This window comes from Crotalus tigris, unplaced genomic scaffold (assembly GCF_016545835.1).
Source record: "Crotalus tigris isolate CLP2741 ecotype Arizona unplaced genomic scaffold, ASM1654583v1 scf7180000019221.656610, whole genome shotgun sequence".
In the NCBI taxonomy this organism is placed as follows: domain Eukaryota; kingdom Metazoa; phylum Chordata; class Lepidosauria; order Squamata; family Viperidae; genus Crotalus; species Crotalus tigris.
In genome coordinates this window covers 263,148-281,543 of record NW_024097442.1, presented here as the reverse complement: position 1 = coordinate 281,543, position 18,396 = coordinate 263,148, and the positions used below count along the sequence as shown (strand labels likewise).

The 18,396-nt window shown below is 37.6% G+C and overlaps 2 protein-coding genes across 2 annotated transcripts in view; one reads left to right on the top strand and one right to left on the bottom strand.

Moving 5' to 3' along the window:
* Positions 1 to 11,600, top strand: part of FTSJ3 (FtsJ RNA 2'-O-methyltransferase 3) — a 31,549-nt gene extending 19,949 nt beyond the window's left edge. The window contains exons 14-21 of the mRNA XM_039361235.1: positions 581 to 698; positions 1,010 to 1,103; positions 2,370 to 2,523; positions 4,444 to 4,526; positions 4,633 to 4,735; positions 6,375 to 6,558; positions 6,971 to 7,065; positions 8,405 to 11,600. Of these exons, the coding sequence (XP_039217169.1) occupies positions 581 to 698; positions 1,010 to 1,103; positions 2,370 to 2,523; positions 4,444 to 4,526; positions 4,633 to 4,735; positions 6,375 to 6,558; positions 6,971 to 7,065; positions 8,405 to 8,600 (1,027 nt within the window). The 3' untranslated portion in view covers positions 8,601 to 11,600. The remainder of the gene's footprint in view (positions 1 to 580; positions 699 to 1,009; positions 1,104 to 2,369; positions 2,524 to 4,443; positions 4,527 to 4,632; positions 4,736 to 6,374; positions 6,559 to 6,970; positions 7,066 to 8,404) is intronic.
* A 2,125-nt stretch (positions 11,601 to 13,725) lies between these two features.
* LOC120316068 (1-acyl-sn-glycerol-3-phosphate acyltransferase alpha-like) overlaps positions 13,726 to 18,396 on the bottom strand; it is a 30,269-nt gene continuing 25,598 nt past the window's right edge. Inside the window, exon 6 of the mRNA XM_039361245.1 lies at positions 13,726 to 16,366. Within this exon, the coding sequence (XP_039217179.1) occupies positions 16,206 to 16,366 (161 nt within the window). The 3' untranslated portion in view covers positions 13,726 to 16,205. The remainder of the gene's footprint in view (positions 16,367 to 18,396) is intronic.

The following is an 18,396-nucleotide window of genomic DNA, read 5'->3' as shown; positions in this document are numbered from 1 at the left end:
CATGCTCTTTACAGATTTATTATCTCTTATTTTCATCATCATCATTATTATTATTATTATTATTTGTTTTGCAAGTTCACTGAGTGCTTCTGTACCAGAGACAAAATTTAACTACATTTGGCAAAATATTCTATTTTATTTTATTCTATCATTATCATAATTAATTAGTATTACTAGTAGCAAAGTAGTAGTAGTAGTGATGGTGTTATTTAAAAAGCATACCCTAATCCTAGTATATCTCCAATACTGTAGCAATAGTGGAATTTCGAAAGGTTCAGGTGAAGAGAATATTGGTCTGTTTGCTCAGTATGGATGAGCAATATTTCAAGCATGAATCTCCTCCATTTCTACTTGGAGACACTGGGGACTGAAATAAGGACTTGTTGCATGCAGGTTAGATGAGCATAAGAAAAACAGAGAGCAATCCAGTTATTCCTCAATAAGTGATTAAGATGGGATTTCAATGATTAAGAGCAGTTCCTGAATTTTCCTGGCAGCGGTTTAAGTATGCCTTCATTACCACATTGATCAAGTAGAAAGGTGTCAATGCCTTCCTGCAGCATTGTTTTATTTGTTTCAGAGTTGCCCCTGAAGATGAGATGGAGGAAGACAATGCTGAAGGAGGAAACCCTCTGTTAGTACCACTGGAGGACAAGGAAGAGCGTGAGCAGCATCGGATGAGCTTATGGTTTGGCAAAGTGAGTAACTTTGCCCAAGAGTGTAATGCACCCTTCCCTAGCATGGTCATTGCCAAGAATTCTGGAAGTGGAAAGTCACATAGGTAGAGAGCATTCAAGTTGGGAAAAGCTGCCACAGCAATATTTCCCTTCCATTCCCTGTGGTACCTCCACATGGTACTTCCTTCACCCAGTGGTCTGAAATGCCTTTCTTTTGGCATTACCTGAGACTTTTGTTTTAAAACTACTGAAGTACCAGAGGTTTACAAAGTAACATTTTGAGTAGCATTTCCAGAAATGATCTAAATTAATTGTGTGTTTACTTCATTTAGGAAGCTTTTGCTGGAATTGATGATGATGCTGATGAAGCACTAGAGATTGGGCAGGCACAAGTCCTATCCCAGACCTGGGCAGAACACCCACCAGGTAAAACAATATTTGACTCTTAAGGGACTAAGTTGGATGATAAATAAAAATATGGGATCAGCGTGCACTGAAAATCCATCCAGCACTTCTTTGAAGTAACTTGGATGAAACTGCAGCCTTTGGGTCTATCTTTAAAAACTACTTGTTCCATATCTTTCTTCCCTAGTAATAAACATAACTATGTAATTCCATTGCATATGAATTGGCTGCAATTCAAAGTAATCCCTGAAGTCAAATTGAAATTAGGTTGGGAAATTTGAACTATAAAATGAATGGCCTGTTAAACATTAAGAGAGGAATGATTTAAGACCGCTTCTTCGTTTGTTTTTATATGTGGAATTTTACAGATGTTATTGCTTCACATGCCTTCAAGGCTCTCTGGGCATTGCTTCATAACATGCTTTGCACACCATTAGCATTAAATGTAATAGCAATACTAAATTTGTGTGGTGCTAAATTCCAGGTCACTTAAACTTGTGGGAAAGATGACCACTGCCTACATTGCAGTTTTAACAAAAAAAACTGAAACAATTTAGCAGCTCAGCAGAAAATGGATCTTGCCTTGTCTTTACAATACAAGGGCTATTTATTTAACTTGCTATTTTCAGAGAATTCAGAATATGATAAGCTCTTCTTCAATTGGTGCCCTATTATCATGTTGGATATTATCTGGGCATTTTGTTTATTGCAAATCCTGCTCTACTTTTCATTCAAATAATCCCGGAAGCAGGGCACTGTTAACCCAAACCAGCAAAACCACACAAAATCCCAAATGTTAAAATCCTGACTTAGAACTAGAAAAATCCAAGCTCAGTCTAAATCGTAGGCCAGCAGGCAGGTTTTCTTGGTTATGGCACCAACTGTAATGAGAAACAGAATTCTATAATCAAGGTGTTTACTTTAGGAAACATTAGGAGGGCATTATACTGAGGAAAGATGTAAAGGTATATCTTTATTTGTCCAGAATAGGGTACAACCTTAGTTATTGCTTTTGGAACTGTAGTTAGGACCTTTCCCAAGTATGTTACTTTCTAATTAAAAAAGTAGTGGCTCAGACAACTAGTTTTTCCCCCCTTTGTTGCCCTAATAACTTCTCCTTTAAAAGTCATTAGCATTTCATATCTGATGTCCATGTTTCTGATAATTTTGTTGCTGTATCTTTTTTCTTCTTCTTCATAAACCTAAGTGCCAAGGAATCTAGGGTAATGAGAAGAAAGAAAGTAGGGAAGATTTTTCACTAATTTAAATGTTTTAAATAATTTTAAGTCTCAAAGAATGGCAAGAAGGAAAAGAAGCTGCTACAACGTGAAACTGTGCCTGAATCTATGAACAGGGAAAGTCTTGAATCTGAAAGAACAAAAGAGTCAACTGAAGGGGAGTCCTCTGAGGGAGAGGAGAGCGACAGCAGCGATGAAAACAGGTATGGTCATGAAGGGCAGGATGCATATATTTGCACTAAGAGGTCATATGTTTATTATTATGATGATTGATTGCATAGTAAGCCAGATATTTAAAGTGGATTTGGCATTTTTATGCATCTCTCAAATTCTTCCCAATAATAATAATTTATAATAATGCTAAACATCTGGCTGAGTATGCGACAAACCATAATAATTATTTGTGCCTAAAGAAAGAAAAGGTAATACCAATTGTAGTAGGCCTCTTGGGTGTATTCCCAAAACAACTAAAGCACCACCTGAATGCCTTTGGCATTGACAGATTCACCATCAGTCAATTGCAAAAGGTAGCTTTACTTGGAATAGCTTACATCCTGCAATGATATCTCTAATGCCATCAGACATCAACATCTGCCTATCCCAGATCCTTGGGAAGGACTTGATAGGTGGATAAAATACCAAATCCAGTCTAAACATCTGACCAACTGTGCAACAAACCATAATTAATCTTTATATTTGTTGTTTTATTTTGGTATATTAATTAGGTTTATGACTTAGTCAATGGCATGAACTCCTCCGGGTATAGATAATTCAGTAAATTATGGCTAAAGCCATTGCTCAATACAGTATATAACCCCAGGCTTGTTTTGTTCCTTTCCTGAGCTTTCTGTTGCATTTGATATGGGAGGGATTAGTACTGCATTTTGGAAGGTCCTTCTATTCTTTCCCTCATAGAAGTCTCTTCAAAATAAAATAAGAAATGTGTTTTATTTGTGTAGGTTTGTTTGTCATAGGGTGAATAAACAGCCTTTGAAAAATAAGAGACACTAAATTATTTCTATACAATGTTTCAGTATTCTGTGAATTTTGAGCCACATTTCTGAACCAATTTGACGTAGAGTACCCCCAGTTGTAGAGATTTGTCATGCTTGCTTTAGCTCAGGAAGGAGCTAAACCTTTTCTTCCTATGCTGCATTCTTAAACATTTACCCTCTTACCTTCACTCATTTTCTCACAAATGCAACCTACAAGAAAGCTGTCACAACAAGAATGTAAGCAGCAGGAGGTCTTTTTGTCTCAAATATGAAGTATGGGAGAAATCCGTCCCTTGTCACACAATACACTTCTAATCTTGGTCTTGTCTCCTTTCTCCCCAATACTTGGTCTTCCTTCATTTTTAGAAGAAAGAAACCAATACATAATTTGATAGAATAAATGTGCTTTATTTATAATGTTTTGCTGATAAAATAGATATTTGATTTTTCTGCATTACAAAATATTTCTCCAAGTTTTAAAGAAAGTTATGGTATTTGTCTTCAATGGCATTCTGAAATTGGTTTTATTGAATGTCCCAATTGCATCTAATATATTGCAACTTTATTATTCAGTTAAATTAGTTTCTTTAAACAAATGGTTTGTCGTTTTTAAGTTATACACGCAAATAAGCTTGATCTAAAGAAAGAAAAAAGCTACCCAATTTGCTTTGGTTTTAGGTACAAATGAATTTATATAAGGAAATGTTGATATTAATCTCAAAACTTCTTTTAGCATTTGACATAAATCTGGTCCTTGCTTTCCCTGATGGCCTCATTTCAATATACTACTAAATGAATTTACTAGAAATTTAAACCAGTCATCATAGGATTTTTCATGTTGGCATCAAATTAACTTGCCAGCAATTCATTTTTAAAATACTAGCTATATGAATCATAATGAATTTAATTTTTAATATCCATATTTTCAGATCTGGATTATTACCATTAGCTTTTATCTGTGTATGGGCAGTAGTGAATATGACTATATTTGGAATACAAATTTCAATTTTTATGATAGTTATTTTTGAGGGGTGGGTAGTGTATCTGAAGTAGTTATCCTCATTTCACCTAATGTGATGCCAGAGAGGAGATGGTCCCTCAATTCCACCCTGTGTTTCTATATTTCAGGGAGCTGTCAGCCTCAAAGGCAGGGATAAAGCGTATCCAAGATAGCCAAAGTGGTATTGAGGTTGTCCCCATTATTGATCCAGGTAAGGAGCAAAAGAGCAATGGAGACCAATTGCATCTGTTTATGATTTTTAAAGAATAGTGCTGGGATGCTGGCCCAGAATATTCATTGCAACTTTCTCTCTCCAGTGAAGCGAGCACGAGTTCTAAACCCTGAAGGACTGGCATTAGGAGCAGTCATTGCCACTTCCCACAAGGCCAAGAGAGACTTGATTGATGACTCTTTCAACAGGTGATTTGAATGTACAAAAGCATTAGCAAATACAGCTGGAAAAAAAGACTCCTGAATAGAGGAACGTGATAGGCTGCAGATGGCTGATGTTCAAGAAAAGTTTGCTTTATCTCAGTTAGACCTATGTAACAAAGAGCAAACATTGGGAGTTTCAGGCACAGTGAAATCAGCAAAATGAAAACTACTGATGTCACCTAAGTCTGGGAAAGATGGACAGTTTTGTGTTGACCCTGAAATACATTTTCAAATATTCTTTCTGTGTATCTGAAAACCTTTTCCTGTAGTTCAAAAAGAATGCAAGGACAGGTTCAGTTCTCTCCACTATTCGATGGAGAAGATTATTCAGTTGGGTTTTCATACTAAAGTCTAAACTTGGGTTAACAAAATGCAATTCTTTCATTTACATAATGTCCTGTACACAAACAAAGCTTATAAAATGGCTTAAACTGATTGCTGTCTATAGGCAAGATGCTAGGACAGTGATTAGGTTGACCACTAGTCCCATTTTAGCTATGCCCAGCATATTGTACAGTCAGAGCCAATCTGCAGCAGGGAATTATAAAAAGGAACAGCAGAAATTAGGGATCCAAAAAATGAGGTGGCCCATTGTAAGTGGGTCTGCAAGAACCCAAGTAGAGGATTGAATGATATATCATCCTGATTAAAATTTTGGATACTGCAGCTTTCATGAAAGTTATTAGTATAGGCATAAAAAAAGGTTTTAGATGTTTGGAAACCTTGTACAGAAATGCAGCATATAAATTTTGCAATGCAGTCAGCATTAAAATAAGGGAAGGAACGTGTCTTTCATTTTAAGGCAGAAATGCACATAAATTAACACACTTCCTTTTTTAAAGTTTTATTAGTTTTTATAGGGTTGGGGATAGAATGGGGTCAGGGTTGGGATTAGGGTTTAGGTTGGGGTCAGGGTTGGGGCTAGGGTTTCCCCAGGTAACATTTTCAATATTTAGCAAACAGCATATTGTCTGGGTACATATATTTAAATAACAGTAATAGATATAGTAATAGATAACAGTAATATATATGGTTAATTATCATAAGCAGTATTAATTAATCACTCCATGGCGTTCTTACTTATATGTATTCAAAATTACATATCACATTCCTTTCTCTCTGATTCATTTTTCTTACCATTGATAAAAATTATCCCATGTTCTAAAGTAAACTGAATTTTCTTCCTCTTTAATATTATTGTGTTCAGGTCATCAAAGAAAGCTTTTCCCAGTCTTACAGGAATTGTTTGAAATAAGAATATTTCAACTCGTAACTTCCTAAAATATGCCCACATACATATGCAAACACATAAAGAGAAAACCTCAACCTTCCTTTTAAAAAAAAAGCATGAAAAAGGAAAATCTGACCAGTCAACTTAGAGAATATGGTTCCATCCCTGTATCATACATGCCTGTTTGCACTGTGGCCCTTTCCCTCCCCACATCAAAAGACAAGCATGAATCTTTACCAAATTCAAAAATTAAATTCCATTTCCTTCATTTGTACAAAAGTAAAATGTACATCCTTTTTTTTTTTTCACTATAAAGGAGAAGCTTTGGCTACCTCACATTTGGGGAGGGCTCCTCTGACTGTTCCCTTTATATCATTCTTTCCTTGTTCTCAGGTATACTTTCAATGAGGAAGAAGGGGAGCTACCTGAATGGTTTGTACAGGAAGAGCACCAGCACCGGCGCAAACCACTGCCTGTGAACCATCAGACTGTGGAAGAGTATCGCCAGCGTTGGCGTGAAATTAATGCTCGGCCCATCAAGAAAGTAGCAGAAGCTAAGGCCCGCAAGAAACGACGAGTAAGCAAGGCCAAGCTTCTTTATAACCAAGCAGACCGTATATAATCTGGTTGCCTTATAACCAACCAGACTGTTGACTGGTTTGCGCAATACCAAATTAAAATTTTAGCTATAGTTATTGACCACATTGCATTCATCATAATGACTACATTTACAGAAGTCCAGAAGCAACTCAGTCACTTTATTGCTTGGCATTATGTATATATACCACAGTTCTTTATTCATCTTGATACTGTATGTAAGGTACTGTGGGGCTACAAAGAAAGATTTTCTCCGTTCTCAGCTATGCGATTTTTTTTAAGTAAACATTCAAAGGATGGAGCCAGGTACAGACTCATACATATCCCCACACATAGATACCTCCATGCTTTGAGGTTCTTTCCTGTGGTGACTGCTGTCTTCTTCCCCTCAGATGTTAAAGAAACTGGAGCAGATGAAGAAAAAAGCAGAATCTGTAGTGAATACTATAGACATCTCAGAGCGTGAAAAGGCTGCCCAACTACGCAGGTGGGTTTTCACTTTTCTCAATAAAGTTCCTCTCCCCCCCCCTCCAAACTCAAGATTAGAGGCCGCATCTTGTCTCTTGAGTTTAAGGTTTTTGTTATCAGATAGCCTAAGGCTCTCTGAATTACATATTATAGTTTGTTTGTTTGTTTATTAAATTTATATATTGCCCATCTCATTAGGCAAAGTGACTCTGGGTGGCTTCCCTACCCTTCTGAGAGAAGTAAATGGGCTGCAGAAGAAACTTGTTTGACTTTATTGAATTTTATATTTCATTGAAAAAGGGAAAGAATGTCTAGATGATCAGTACTAGAGCAATCTTTTTGTAGGTCAATTTAAAAGGCCTGAAAATAATGTTTCAAATTTATGAATGCTGCAAGTTTCTGTTTATCATCTTGATGGAATGTATATGTCAAGATGATAAACAAAGCAAAATTACAGGAGGAAAGGGTAATACTGCATTTAGTTTTAGATGGAATGTGGGAGTTGGTTGTCAAGGCTCAAATTAGGCTTTAAGATAAATGTTGAGATAGTTACAGATAGTTTGTCCAGGACAATTAAACAATTCTCAATCTTCTTTACAAAAAGAAAAGTCCAGCCACTAAAGGGCACTGTTCCTATTCTTAAGTAGAACTCACAAGTTCCTTGGTAGATTTTTAACAAACTTAATTTGAGCTCCTTGGCTGAACAGTTATTTGGGCTTTTTCTATCCTAGTTCAATATTTTAACAGCTATACTACATTGACCTCTAAATCTTTTTGGTAAAGTTTCCCCACATATTAGAATCTGGTCAGATTTAGGCTTGATAGGCTTCAGAAGAGAAGAAATAAAGAAAATAAGAAATAACACTTTGAACAACTTCCTGGATTTCTAATAAGTTTGCTAACTACGTTTTGTGGAGTAAACTGTTATCTGGTTTCCAGTTTGGGACAAAGAGTCAGTTTAACTGGGATGGGCAACTTGTCAAGGGCTGCAATTCAGTCTCCTCAACCTCTGAAGAAGTCTCCAGGAAAGTAGCAGCAAAATGAAATTATTTGTCTTTGTTTCCTGTGGATTGAAAGTTAAAAAGGATAGTTTGACATATAGAAGTTTCCTACTCCCATGACTGTCCTTATTTAAAACAGGATTAATAATACTTACGAAATTTGCCCTTATTGTCACCTAATTGTATGGTGTCCAATCTAGGGAGGGATATAGATGAACGGGTGTAGTAACAAAAGGAAAGAGGGAAGTGATTTGGATTGAGGGCACTGAAATCTGGGGAAACAATTCTTCAGTTTGACAAAAGATTCTGAAAAGAAGATTTCTACCAAATCTTTTTTTTTTTTCTCTTCTCTAACAGTATCTACAAGAAAGCAGGTTTAGGGAAAGAAAAAAGACAGGTGACTTATGTTATGGCCAAGAAGGGTGCAGGACGGAAGGTTCGACGCCCTGCTGGAGTCAAGGGCCATTTCAAAGTGGTGGACAGACGTCTCAAGAAGGACATGAGAGCACAGAAACACAAGGAACAGAAACCAAGACGCAAGAAGCAAAAGTAAAGTTGTCATAACTTAATGATTTTTTTTACTAGGGTGGGCTCTTTTGACTCCTTGAATATACCTGAGACATTTAACCACATAACCATAAGCTCATTCTCAGTGGGATAGTCCTTATCCTACAAACCGCTTTTGTTCCATTAGCCACTGATAATGTAAGTTGCATAAAGATGGGGCAAGTGACACCTATGTCCTTGAGGACTGTCTTTTTTTCCAAGTTCGTGTAGTAATTTGTGTTTTATTAAACACTCTTTTTTCCTGGAAAACAATTGTTTCTGACTGTTTTAAGTTTTCTTGCCAAGAAAAAAAATAGAATTTGCTATAACTGAAGGTCTCCCAGAAATGTTTGAAATAGTCAAGTGATGTCCAGGTTCAAGAGGAGGCTGGTGGAATAAATGCAGAAAGTCGTACTAGGTATGCAGAGGAAGAGAAAACCAGCAAAGCCTGTGGGGCAGAGTAGGCTGCCTCCAGAGGCTGCTTCAAGGTGAGGTGAAAGAGAGAAGTTACTGGTTGAGGCCCAAGCCAGTCCCAACCCCTGCCTGCCCACTGGATTCCCCAATCCAGGGCAGGGATAGAAAGAAGGCAGCCTCTGCTTGCCTCAGGCCCCGGCTCTCTTAACGTCAGGCCATCTTGCAGCAGTGGCACCAGCAGCAGACAAGGCAGGGGGGAGGCACGCAATCCGGCCTGCCCAAAAACCTACGGTGGGATGGAGTGGGCAGGGTCTTAAGTAGCACTTTTTTTTTGAGGTAGGGTTTATATTAGGCCCAACCCCCAAAATCAAACTAGGTCTTATTTTCTGGATAGGTTGTATTTTCGGGCAAACATGGTACTACACCAGCAAGCCCTAGAAGGTCCAGGATCTTTTGGTTCTGTGTTTGATTTTCCTCTTGGCCTGGCTCAGTACTTAATACTAAATTATGGCCATGTGAAAATGTCTTTCTGCAATTTCTGATGAATGAAAAATGCCCTACATAGATATGGATGATAATGCTGTGGCTTTAGGCTTGGGAAATTTTATTTATTTCAGCATGGTGCCACCAACAGTGTCCTAAATTAACCATCTCAGATTCAACAACAGTAGCCAAATCTATACTTATCTCCATCCCTTAGAAAAAGATGTGTGAGATCTATTTCATAAACTAAAGATCCAAAAAGCACCAGATCCAGATGGAGTAACTCCTTCTTGCTTGAAAATCTGTGCTAGACAACAGGCTCCCATCTTTAATCACATTGTTAATAAATCACTGGAGATGTGCTATGTCCCTTCTTGCTTCAAACACTCTACTAATATCCCGGTTCCCAAGAACCTTTTTATAGACTTCAGCGTCAGCATTCAATACCATCATTCCAGAAACTCTTCACTCTAAACTGATTCAGCTAGCTGTGCCTGTCCATACTTTTAGGTAAATTACTAGCTTTTTGACAGATAGGAAGCAACAAGTGAAGCTAGGGAAAATCACATTGAGGACCTGCATAGGCGTCCCTCAGGGTTTTGTGCTCTTTCCATTTCTCTTCTTTCTCTATATCAATGACTGCATTTCTGGATCCTTCTATTAAAAGTATTGAAGTTTGTAGATGATAGAAAAATCGTTGGTACCATTCGAGATGGTAATTGTTTAAAAAGACGGGAGGTTAAACAACTGGCTCTATGGTGCAGCTGGAACAATCAGGAGCTGAACATTCATAAAACTGTAGAAATATGAATGGATTTTAGGAGGAGCCCTCCTATTTTATCATCTCTTACTCTATTCAACAGCATAGTATCAGCAGTAGAATTCTTCAAGATTTTGGATTCTATAACTTCCCAGGATTTGAAAAGGACTCCTAACATTACCATTATCAAAAGGACACAACAAAGAATGTGTCAACTTAGGAAGTTCAGACTGCCCCAGAAGTTGTTGATAAAATTCCACAAAAGAATTATTGAATCTGTCATTTGTACTTCTATAACTGTCTGGTGTAGTACAGTAACTAAACAGGATAAGTGCAAACTCCAACAGATAGTTAGGACTGCAGAAAAAACAATTGCAACCAGCCTGCTTTCTGTAGAAGACCTGTATATTGCATGGGCCAAAAAAAGGCTAAGAAAATTGTTTCAACTCTCCTCAGAATGCCGCTATAGGGCATTACATGCCAAAACAACTAGACACGGACAGTTTTTTCTCTCATGCCATCACTCTGCTGAACACCTAATCCTCACAGTAGTGTCTTATGTCTAAGTATATTCACTCATGTTGTATGACTAATATTATTATCCTCATCTTCTCTACTACCCCTTCTTACTGGTGTTATGATTATTATTATTGCTTTGTTGCTTTGCATGTACACTGAGAGCTTCTGCACCGGAGACAAATACCCCTAATCACACTTAGCTAAACAAAGTATCCTGGCTGTCCTGTCCTGTCCTATCCTATCCATTTCCTATTCCTGTCCAAATAGGTAAGATTTTAGCACCCATGCTGGCTAGGGGACAGATGGGAATTTTTGTGTGATGACTTAAGTTTTGCTATTAGAAAGCACCAGGGACACTAGAATTTATTTATGTATTTGTTTGTTTTTTTGTTTAAGTTTTAAAAATGTACAGTTTGGAGACAGGCAACAAAAATGATGCAAGGCCTGAAGAACAAAACATAACAGGAGGGATTGAAGGAACTGAATATGTACAGCCTAGAGGACAGAAGGGAAATGGGGGGGGGGAACGTGATTGAAAACTTTAAATATATTAAGGATGCAAATAAGGTTCTAGAAGGCATTTTCACTATTAGACAATAATAAAAAATATGGGTGCATAACCTCAAATTGACAAGAAGAAGGTTCAAAAGAATGTTAGAAAGTATTATGTCACAGATAATAGTGGAAGCTTGAAACAAACTTCCAGTGGAAGTAGTGGGTCAGTTATCAGTAACTGAGTTTAAACATGTTTGGGATAAACATATGTTTCATTCAACAAAAATTTAAAAATAAATAAAAAAACAAAATAAAAAATTCATACTGCAGATTCAACAGACCATGGGATCTTTCGCTGTTGTCCATTTTCTGTTTCTATGGTACAAATAGCCTTGAAATAGAATCTTCAAGGTTTTATTATATATATAAATTTATAATATATAATCTTCAATATTTCTCATAATACAACTTTAAAAGATTACTGCACACGTATTAAGCTTACCTTTTGCTTCTTGCATCTCCACCAACATAAAATAGCCAAGTTTGTTCTTTTTTTTTAACACACATGCGCACACACAGTTTCTATTTGCAGATGTGTGGTGAGAAAATTGTTTAAGGGGTGAGGGAAGCTATTCTTCATTTCATTGTTGTTAATATGAGTGTCAACAGCTAAAATATAATAAATGTCTGAAAGCTGAATTCACAAGATTGATATAAAATCAGCACAGAAGACTAAAAGCTTAATAGTTTTAACGAGCTTAAGAGGCCTGGATAAAACAATCCATGACAGATATGGAAACAATTGTGTTTCCATATCACATTGTGTTCTCTATTACAAATAAAATATAATAAAAGTACCACAAAATCAATTAATTTCAAACACTTTGTATCAAAATGTAAAAAATAAAAAAGGTTCATTTTTCTTTTAATTTTATATCTCTAAAGTAGACTTGACCTGGACAGGATAAAGTCCTTATATAGCCTTTCAGACAGGGCTTTTCTCTGTGAGTTAAGAAATACATTCATTCTAAAATAGTATTGTAAAGTCCCCATATCTGTATTAAGCCATTCATTTAGCATAGCAGTGGACAACCTCCTGAAACTGCTACGCCATTTTTTTTTTTTTTTTTGCCCTCATTACCGCTTCTAATTCATTCATAAATAATGGACAAAAATGTTTTCCTGCCATTTTAGGTGTGAAAAATATACAGGATATCTAAAAGTAATTTAAAGCAAATTTTAAAATTAAAAAAGCCTCTAATTTTTCCCCTTTTCTAATAGGAAAGAACACATTTTGACTCAAACCACTTTATTTATAATTTATTTATTTATAAATTTATTTATTCATTTATAAATTACATGCAATTCCCACCAATTGTAGGTTACCCACTCTTGTTTTAACAGTTTAAAATGAAAAAGTGCTGTTGTATGGATAGTACCTTGCACAGAAAAAATGTTCTGAGGAACTCAGGCTGGGTTTTTAAGTACTATCCATATCGTTATCATGGGTATATAATCTGCTCCACCCAGGTTGGCATTACACTGAACCTTCTTATTAAAGTGTGCATTCTACACAGTTGGTATCCTGAACATGAGGCAATGAATTGTAATTATCAAACTACCATCAGAGTAATCATTAATATAATTATTTAATATAATTTCAGTGTAACTACATGAATTCTCATTTTCCTGTACACTCCACCTACTGTTTAGAGCATAGCCCAGTGAGGTGAACCCATGGCACACGTGCCAGAGGCGGCACTCAGAGCCCTCTCTGTGGGCATGTGTGCCATCGCCCGAGCCCTGCCTCCCACCACTGCTCCCTCCTCACCAGCAGTTCCCCGGAGGAGAGTCACCCCCAGGCACAGCCCGCGCCGAGCAGCGCAGCCAAGGACATGGCAGCTGGGCAGCAGGGACAAGACTCCGCTCTTGCGCCCCATCCTGTGATGATGCTGCGGGGCACAGGTGGAGAGTGTGGCTGCCATGGCGCTGCAGGACTGCCTGGGCAATCTGTTGCAGCGAGCTGTGGAGGCATTGGGTGGGTGGGGCGGGGGCGGACCAGGGGCTGGCAGGGGTGGGGGGGTGGAGCAGGCATGGAGCAGGGACGGGCCAGGGACAGGGCGATTTTGGGGCACTCGATCTCTAAAAGGTTCACCATCACTGGCATAGCCCATGTCAGCTAACTTGAAAATCAGATTGGCTCCTGAACCCAACTTGCACATTTCTGCTGTTTCAAAAACTGATGTTGGCTCCACATCAGTAAATAGCTATTAATCAAGGTCATGGTTGTCCCAAAGGTACTTTTCAAAAAATAATTGGGCTTTCTTGGGTTTTTTTTTCTTAAAGCAATTCACTTCTCATTCAAGAAGTCTCTTTAGTTCTGACTGAATGGTGGGGAATGGAAGGATTTGTATTCTTTGCAGTCATCTGGTCATTAGCACTCTGAGGGTCGATAGTTAGCTTTCTGAAAGTTGTTGAGGCCACTTGGAAGGTTTATCTGTATCATCAGAGTCTCTTGAATCAGAGTGCAAATGAGTATGAAACCATCTTGAAACTGCTGAAAAACTTTCAGGCATCTGAACGACAAAGGTCACTCTTTTGAAGATAGTAAAGTTCACATTCTGGACAGAAAGGGCCATTGGTTTAAATTAGAGATCAAAGAGACCATCTATGTTAAAATTGGACAGCCCTCTCTCAATATAGGGGGAGGGATACAACATCAATTACCCACTGTCTACAACACAGTCCTTTCTGCAATCCCAAGAATGTTCCATAGCCATTTGGCACTCTGACTCAGGTGATTTTGAGGATACAGATAAAGTGGCCTCATGATTCTCAGAGAGCTAACGACTGTCCCTCAGAGTGCTAATGACCAAATGACTGCAAACAATATAAATCCTTCCATTCCCCACCATTCAGTCAAAACTGAAGAAGCTTCTTGGATGAGAAGCAAAACATTCTTTTTAAAAACCCAAGAAATTCCAGTTATTTTTGAAAAAGCAAAAAGTAAAATGTTTTTTCCTTCAGTCAAACCCAGACTTTTCTATTATCTTCAGCATTTTGAAGAGGTTTGGACACAATAAAAGTAGCTTGCCTTGCAATGCTAACTGAAGTGATGTTTCTTTAACACAATTTCTGAATATAATAGGAACATTCACCTTTGTCTGCTGTTCTATATCAGATATAGCACGTTTTAATTGCCAGCTCCGTCTTGCAATTATTATCAGCATAGCTAGTCAAAGACCTGCTTTTTGAGAACCTGATTCACATGGGACATTGGGCAATATCCCGCTGTTACAAGGAAGAAAACTCCATACTTCATGTTCATATTTAGGCACTTCCTTCAGATCATAGATAAGAGATCTTCTGATAATAAATATGAGAACAGTCTTAATTGCTGGGTTGGTCTTTTAGAAATTGTACTTCCGTGCTATGTACGATCAACAGAGATCACTTCTAGCCTCAGCCCCAGAACAGAGTTTTGGGCATAATAGATCTCAGACAGATTATATTCCATGTCAGCTTTTTCTTAATATTTCCAAAGGTTGCTTAGTGATTTAGTTTCAAATAAGATGTCCAAGGCTGAAAATGTTTAAAAGGAGAGTCAAACTCTCAAACACTTCATGTTAGAGTGGAATCTTTTAGGAATTTCAGAGTTAGAATGGAATAGAATTTAATAACAGAGTTGGAAGGGACTTTGGAGGTCTTCTAGTCCAACCCCCTGCTTAGACAGAAAACCATATAACATTTTAGATAAACCGTTGTCCAATCTCTTCTTAAAAACTTCCAGTGTTGAACCTCTACCTTCCAAATGTGGTAAACTCTAACCTTTCTTTTATGATTTTATAGCAACTGTTCTTTAAATATTAGAGCTGCAGCCAACTTACAAGTCTGCTTAGGGCTCCAATCACTCTTTAACCTCAAACACCTGAGAATAATGCATCCTACATATCTTTAGAATATATTTATATTTCTCTACTCCTACTCTTTGGTCTGCCCAAAACATTTGAAATGAAGAATAAAATATGATCCCTCATAGCAATTTTATAAATCTAAACACAAAGAGTACAAGATTAATACTGTACAGTAGCAGCCAATTAAAACAAGCTATGTACAATTGGCTGTACTTGCAGAATGTGGTGATACAAAAAATATTCAATTTTGGAATCTTCCAACCAAATGGCGAGTCTGAATATTGCTAGAATAGTTCCATATAAGGAATGGTCTGTATTACAGTCAGAATAATCTGCAACACGATAGTATAGAGCAGGGGTGTTAATGCTGCTGGCCCGCAGGCAGGTTGCATCACATAGAGGCCGCACCCACCCCTGCTCCGGCAATGCAAAAAAAGTTGTGATACGTCATGACACGTCATGTGGCATGGCGAGTTTGACACCCGTAGTATAGAGTGATACTTTGAGGAGAAGTCTGGAAGATCACACCTTGGGAACACATTTTTGCCCCTCTGACTGGGTTGCCTAATCCACCTTTGTTGAGTGACTCATTCAGGTTTTTCCTAAGATGACTTCCTGGATACAATAATGTATCTCATTCAAAGTAGATTCACATATTTTATCTTGGGAATCCCACAGCACCTCTTTTTCACAGCTTTAACATTAATTCAAATTAATTTACTTTCAGTAATAAAGTACATATTATAACTCAAGTCTTGGATGGCAGGTATATTATCAAACAGACCATATTTAGTGATGGTGGATTTAAGTGGATACAGAGATCTTCCTCTTATTGTACGCATCATCTCTAAAATGGATTCTATGGAAAAGATCATATGTAGTTAGTATGTTATAGCAAGGTAACAATGTATGGTGCTAGTCTTTTTCCAGCTTAGGATAAAATTGATTCCTGGCCTTGTTTAAGAGAGAAATGTTCTTATTTTACTTCCATCATGAACCAGTGTTTTTTCTGAAGCTTCCATGATCACTAGCAGTTACTGTCTCTCATCCTTCTCTGTACAATCTTCCCAGAAATGTCATTAAAAGTGTCTTGCATCATTCTGTGAGTGCTCTCAACCAATCCAGAAATATCTTGTAAGTCAAGCCCTTGTGTTTCTATCTTGGGCAAAATCCGAACAATTATATTACCTATTGGAAATCAAAGAGAGACAGAAAAGTGAAAGACAATAATCTTATGTAGAAATGGGATATTTCCAGAAAGGATTAAGTTGCTCAAGAAAGAGATAAGAATTTAAATAGCACCTATATTCTTGCTGCAGCTGATGTTAGAGGCACATGCGGATTGTTAAATTACAGAATATTTTCCAGGAAACTATTTGGAATTACCTCACATAAGTATCATATTTGGAGGAGTTCTGAACGATTATTAACATAGATATTGGGCTGCAGCCTCAAAATATAATTGCTTTAATTCTGGAATGAACATAGTCTAGACAAAAATCTCATATGCTTAAACTGTAGTTGGATGCACTTTGGAATATAAACAAAGGAAATCTGAATACTTTCCTACAAAGCCTAAAAATTACATAAAGAGATTGCATTAATCTTTTTGAAAGAAAAGGCTAGAATTCTCTTTTTACGGCAGGGGTGTCAAATTCAATTTCATTGAGGGCTGCATCAGCATTGTGGTTGCCCTTGGGGGGGGCGGGTGGGTGTGGCCAGGGTGGGTGTGGCCTGGGTGGGCGTGGATGAACTGGGTGTGGCCTATTGGGTGGGCGTGTGAGAACGCCCCACTGCCTGCTGAAACCCCTCCCCCGGAGCCCATCAAGCCGGATATATGAAGTAGGCGAGGGCCATTTGCTGGCCACTTCCAGGCGATGGTGCATTTCTTCATTCCTCACAAAGGGTGACACCTCCCCAGCATGCACCTAGGGGGCGGGGGCCATGCGGCAGAGACTGGTTCCTCACTGTTTCCAGACGGTCTTGTGGAGCTAAGACTGAATGCATTTCAGCATAGATGGCCACCACAAAATTGTATATTGGCTCCCGGCTGGCCTGGGCCAGGGCCAAGGCAGCGGGGGCCGTTCCCTCACTGTTTCCAGGATGGCTTTGCAGGCCACATAAAACCACTTTGCGGGCCGCATCCGGGCCCCGGGTCTTGTGTTTGATATATCTGTTTTACGGTATCTAGTCTTCTCCCTTACTGAAGCTTATTTAACTGGGTCCATTTGGAAGTAGATTTATCTTGTCTACTGTTTGTATAGAAAAGGTCTTTTTTATATCAAAAGTAAAAATAAATAAATGAGGATTAACTTCTAGTTCTCTGGATGAGACTTTCAGCTCCTAAATGTTCAGCAAGAGAAACATTTAGATTTACTGTATTTTAGTTAGAATCCTGATTATGTACAAATATACAAATCTGGTAGGAATAAATATTGTTGCCAGAAATGTTCTAATATTTTTATAATTATAACCAGTAATGATAAGATTCAAGAATCTTTTTCAGAGGACGTCAAATTGAGTAAACATTGTCCTTTGAATTTGGAGCATACGATAAAATGCAGCTATAGGTCTGGGAGAAAATCAGTATTTTAAGAGAACATAAATGTCTGTTTCTTTGATTTTGGGTACAGTGCATACATTAAAAAGTCAAATAATATTTTATGTTAAAGGTCCAGGTTTGTGTGAAAGAGAGAAAGAGACAGACAGATAGTTTCTAGGATAAATAATAGGACAGAGATAGAAGAAATTAGTTGGATCTTGGGATATGATGGGTATCAATAGAGGAACCTAGGTTAGTTGCCTCTATTTATTGCATATTTGTAGATAATCCAAATTTCACAAATACCACAATTGTCATTACTATCTAAACCAGGGGTTTTTCAAAATTATAGTGTATGTGCATAATTCGTTGCCATTATTTTGAACTTTTGTAAGGGGTGCAAGAATATATCAGAAGCGTTCTAAGGGTACGGGGTATAGAAAAGGTAGGGAGCCGCTGATCTAAACTATAAGCAAAAAATTCTAAATTTGCACCTAAATATGTAAACTACTATATGGAAATATCATACAAATCTCTGGGGAAAGGTGATGAAAAAATTTATTTCTGTAGACAGAACTATTCATCTATGAAATTTGTATATCACCATAATCAAAATGGGTGAATAGAATTTCTATCACTTACATTGCTTTCTAAGCAAGACTGAGCAACTGATGGC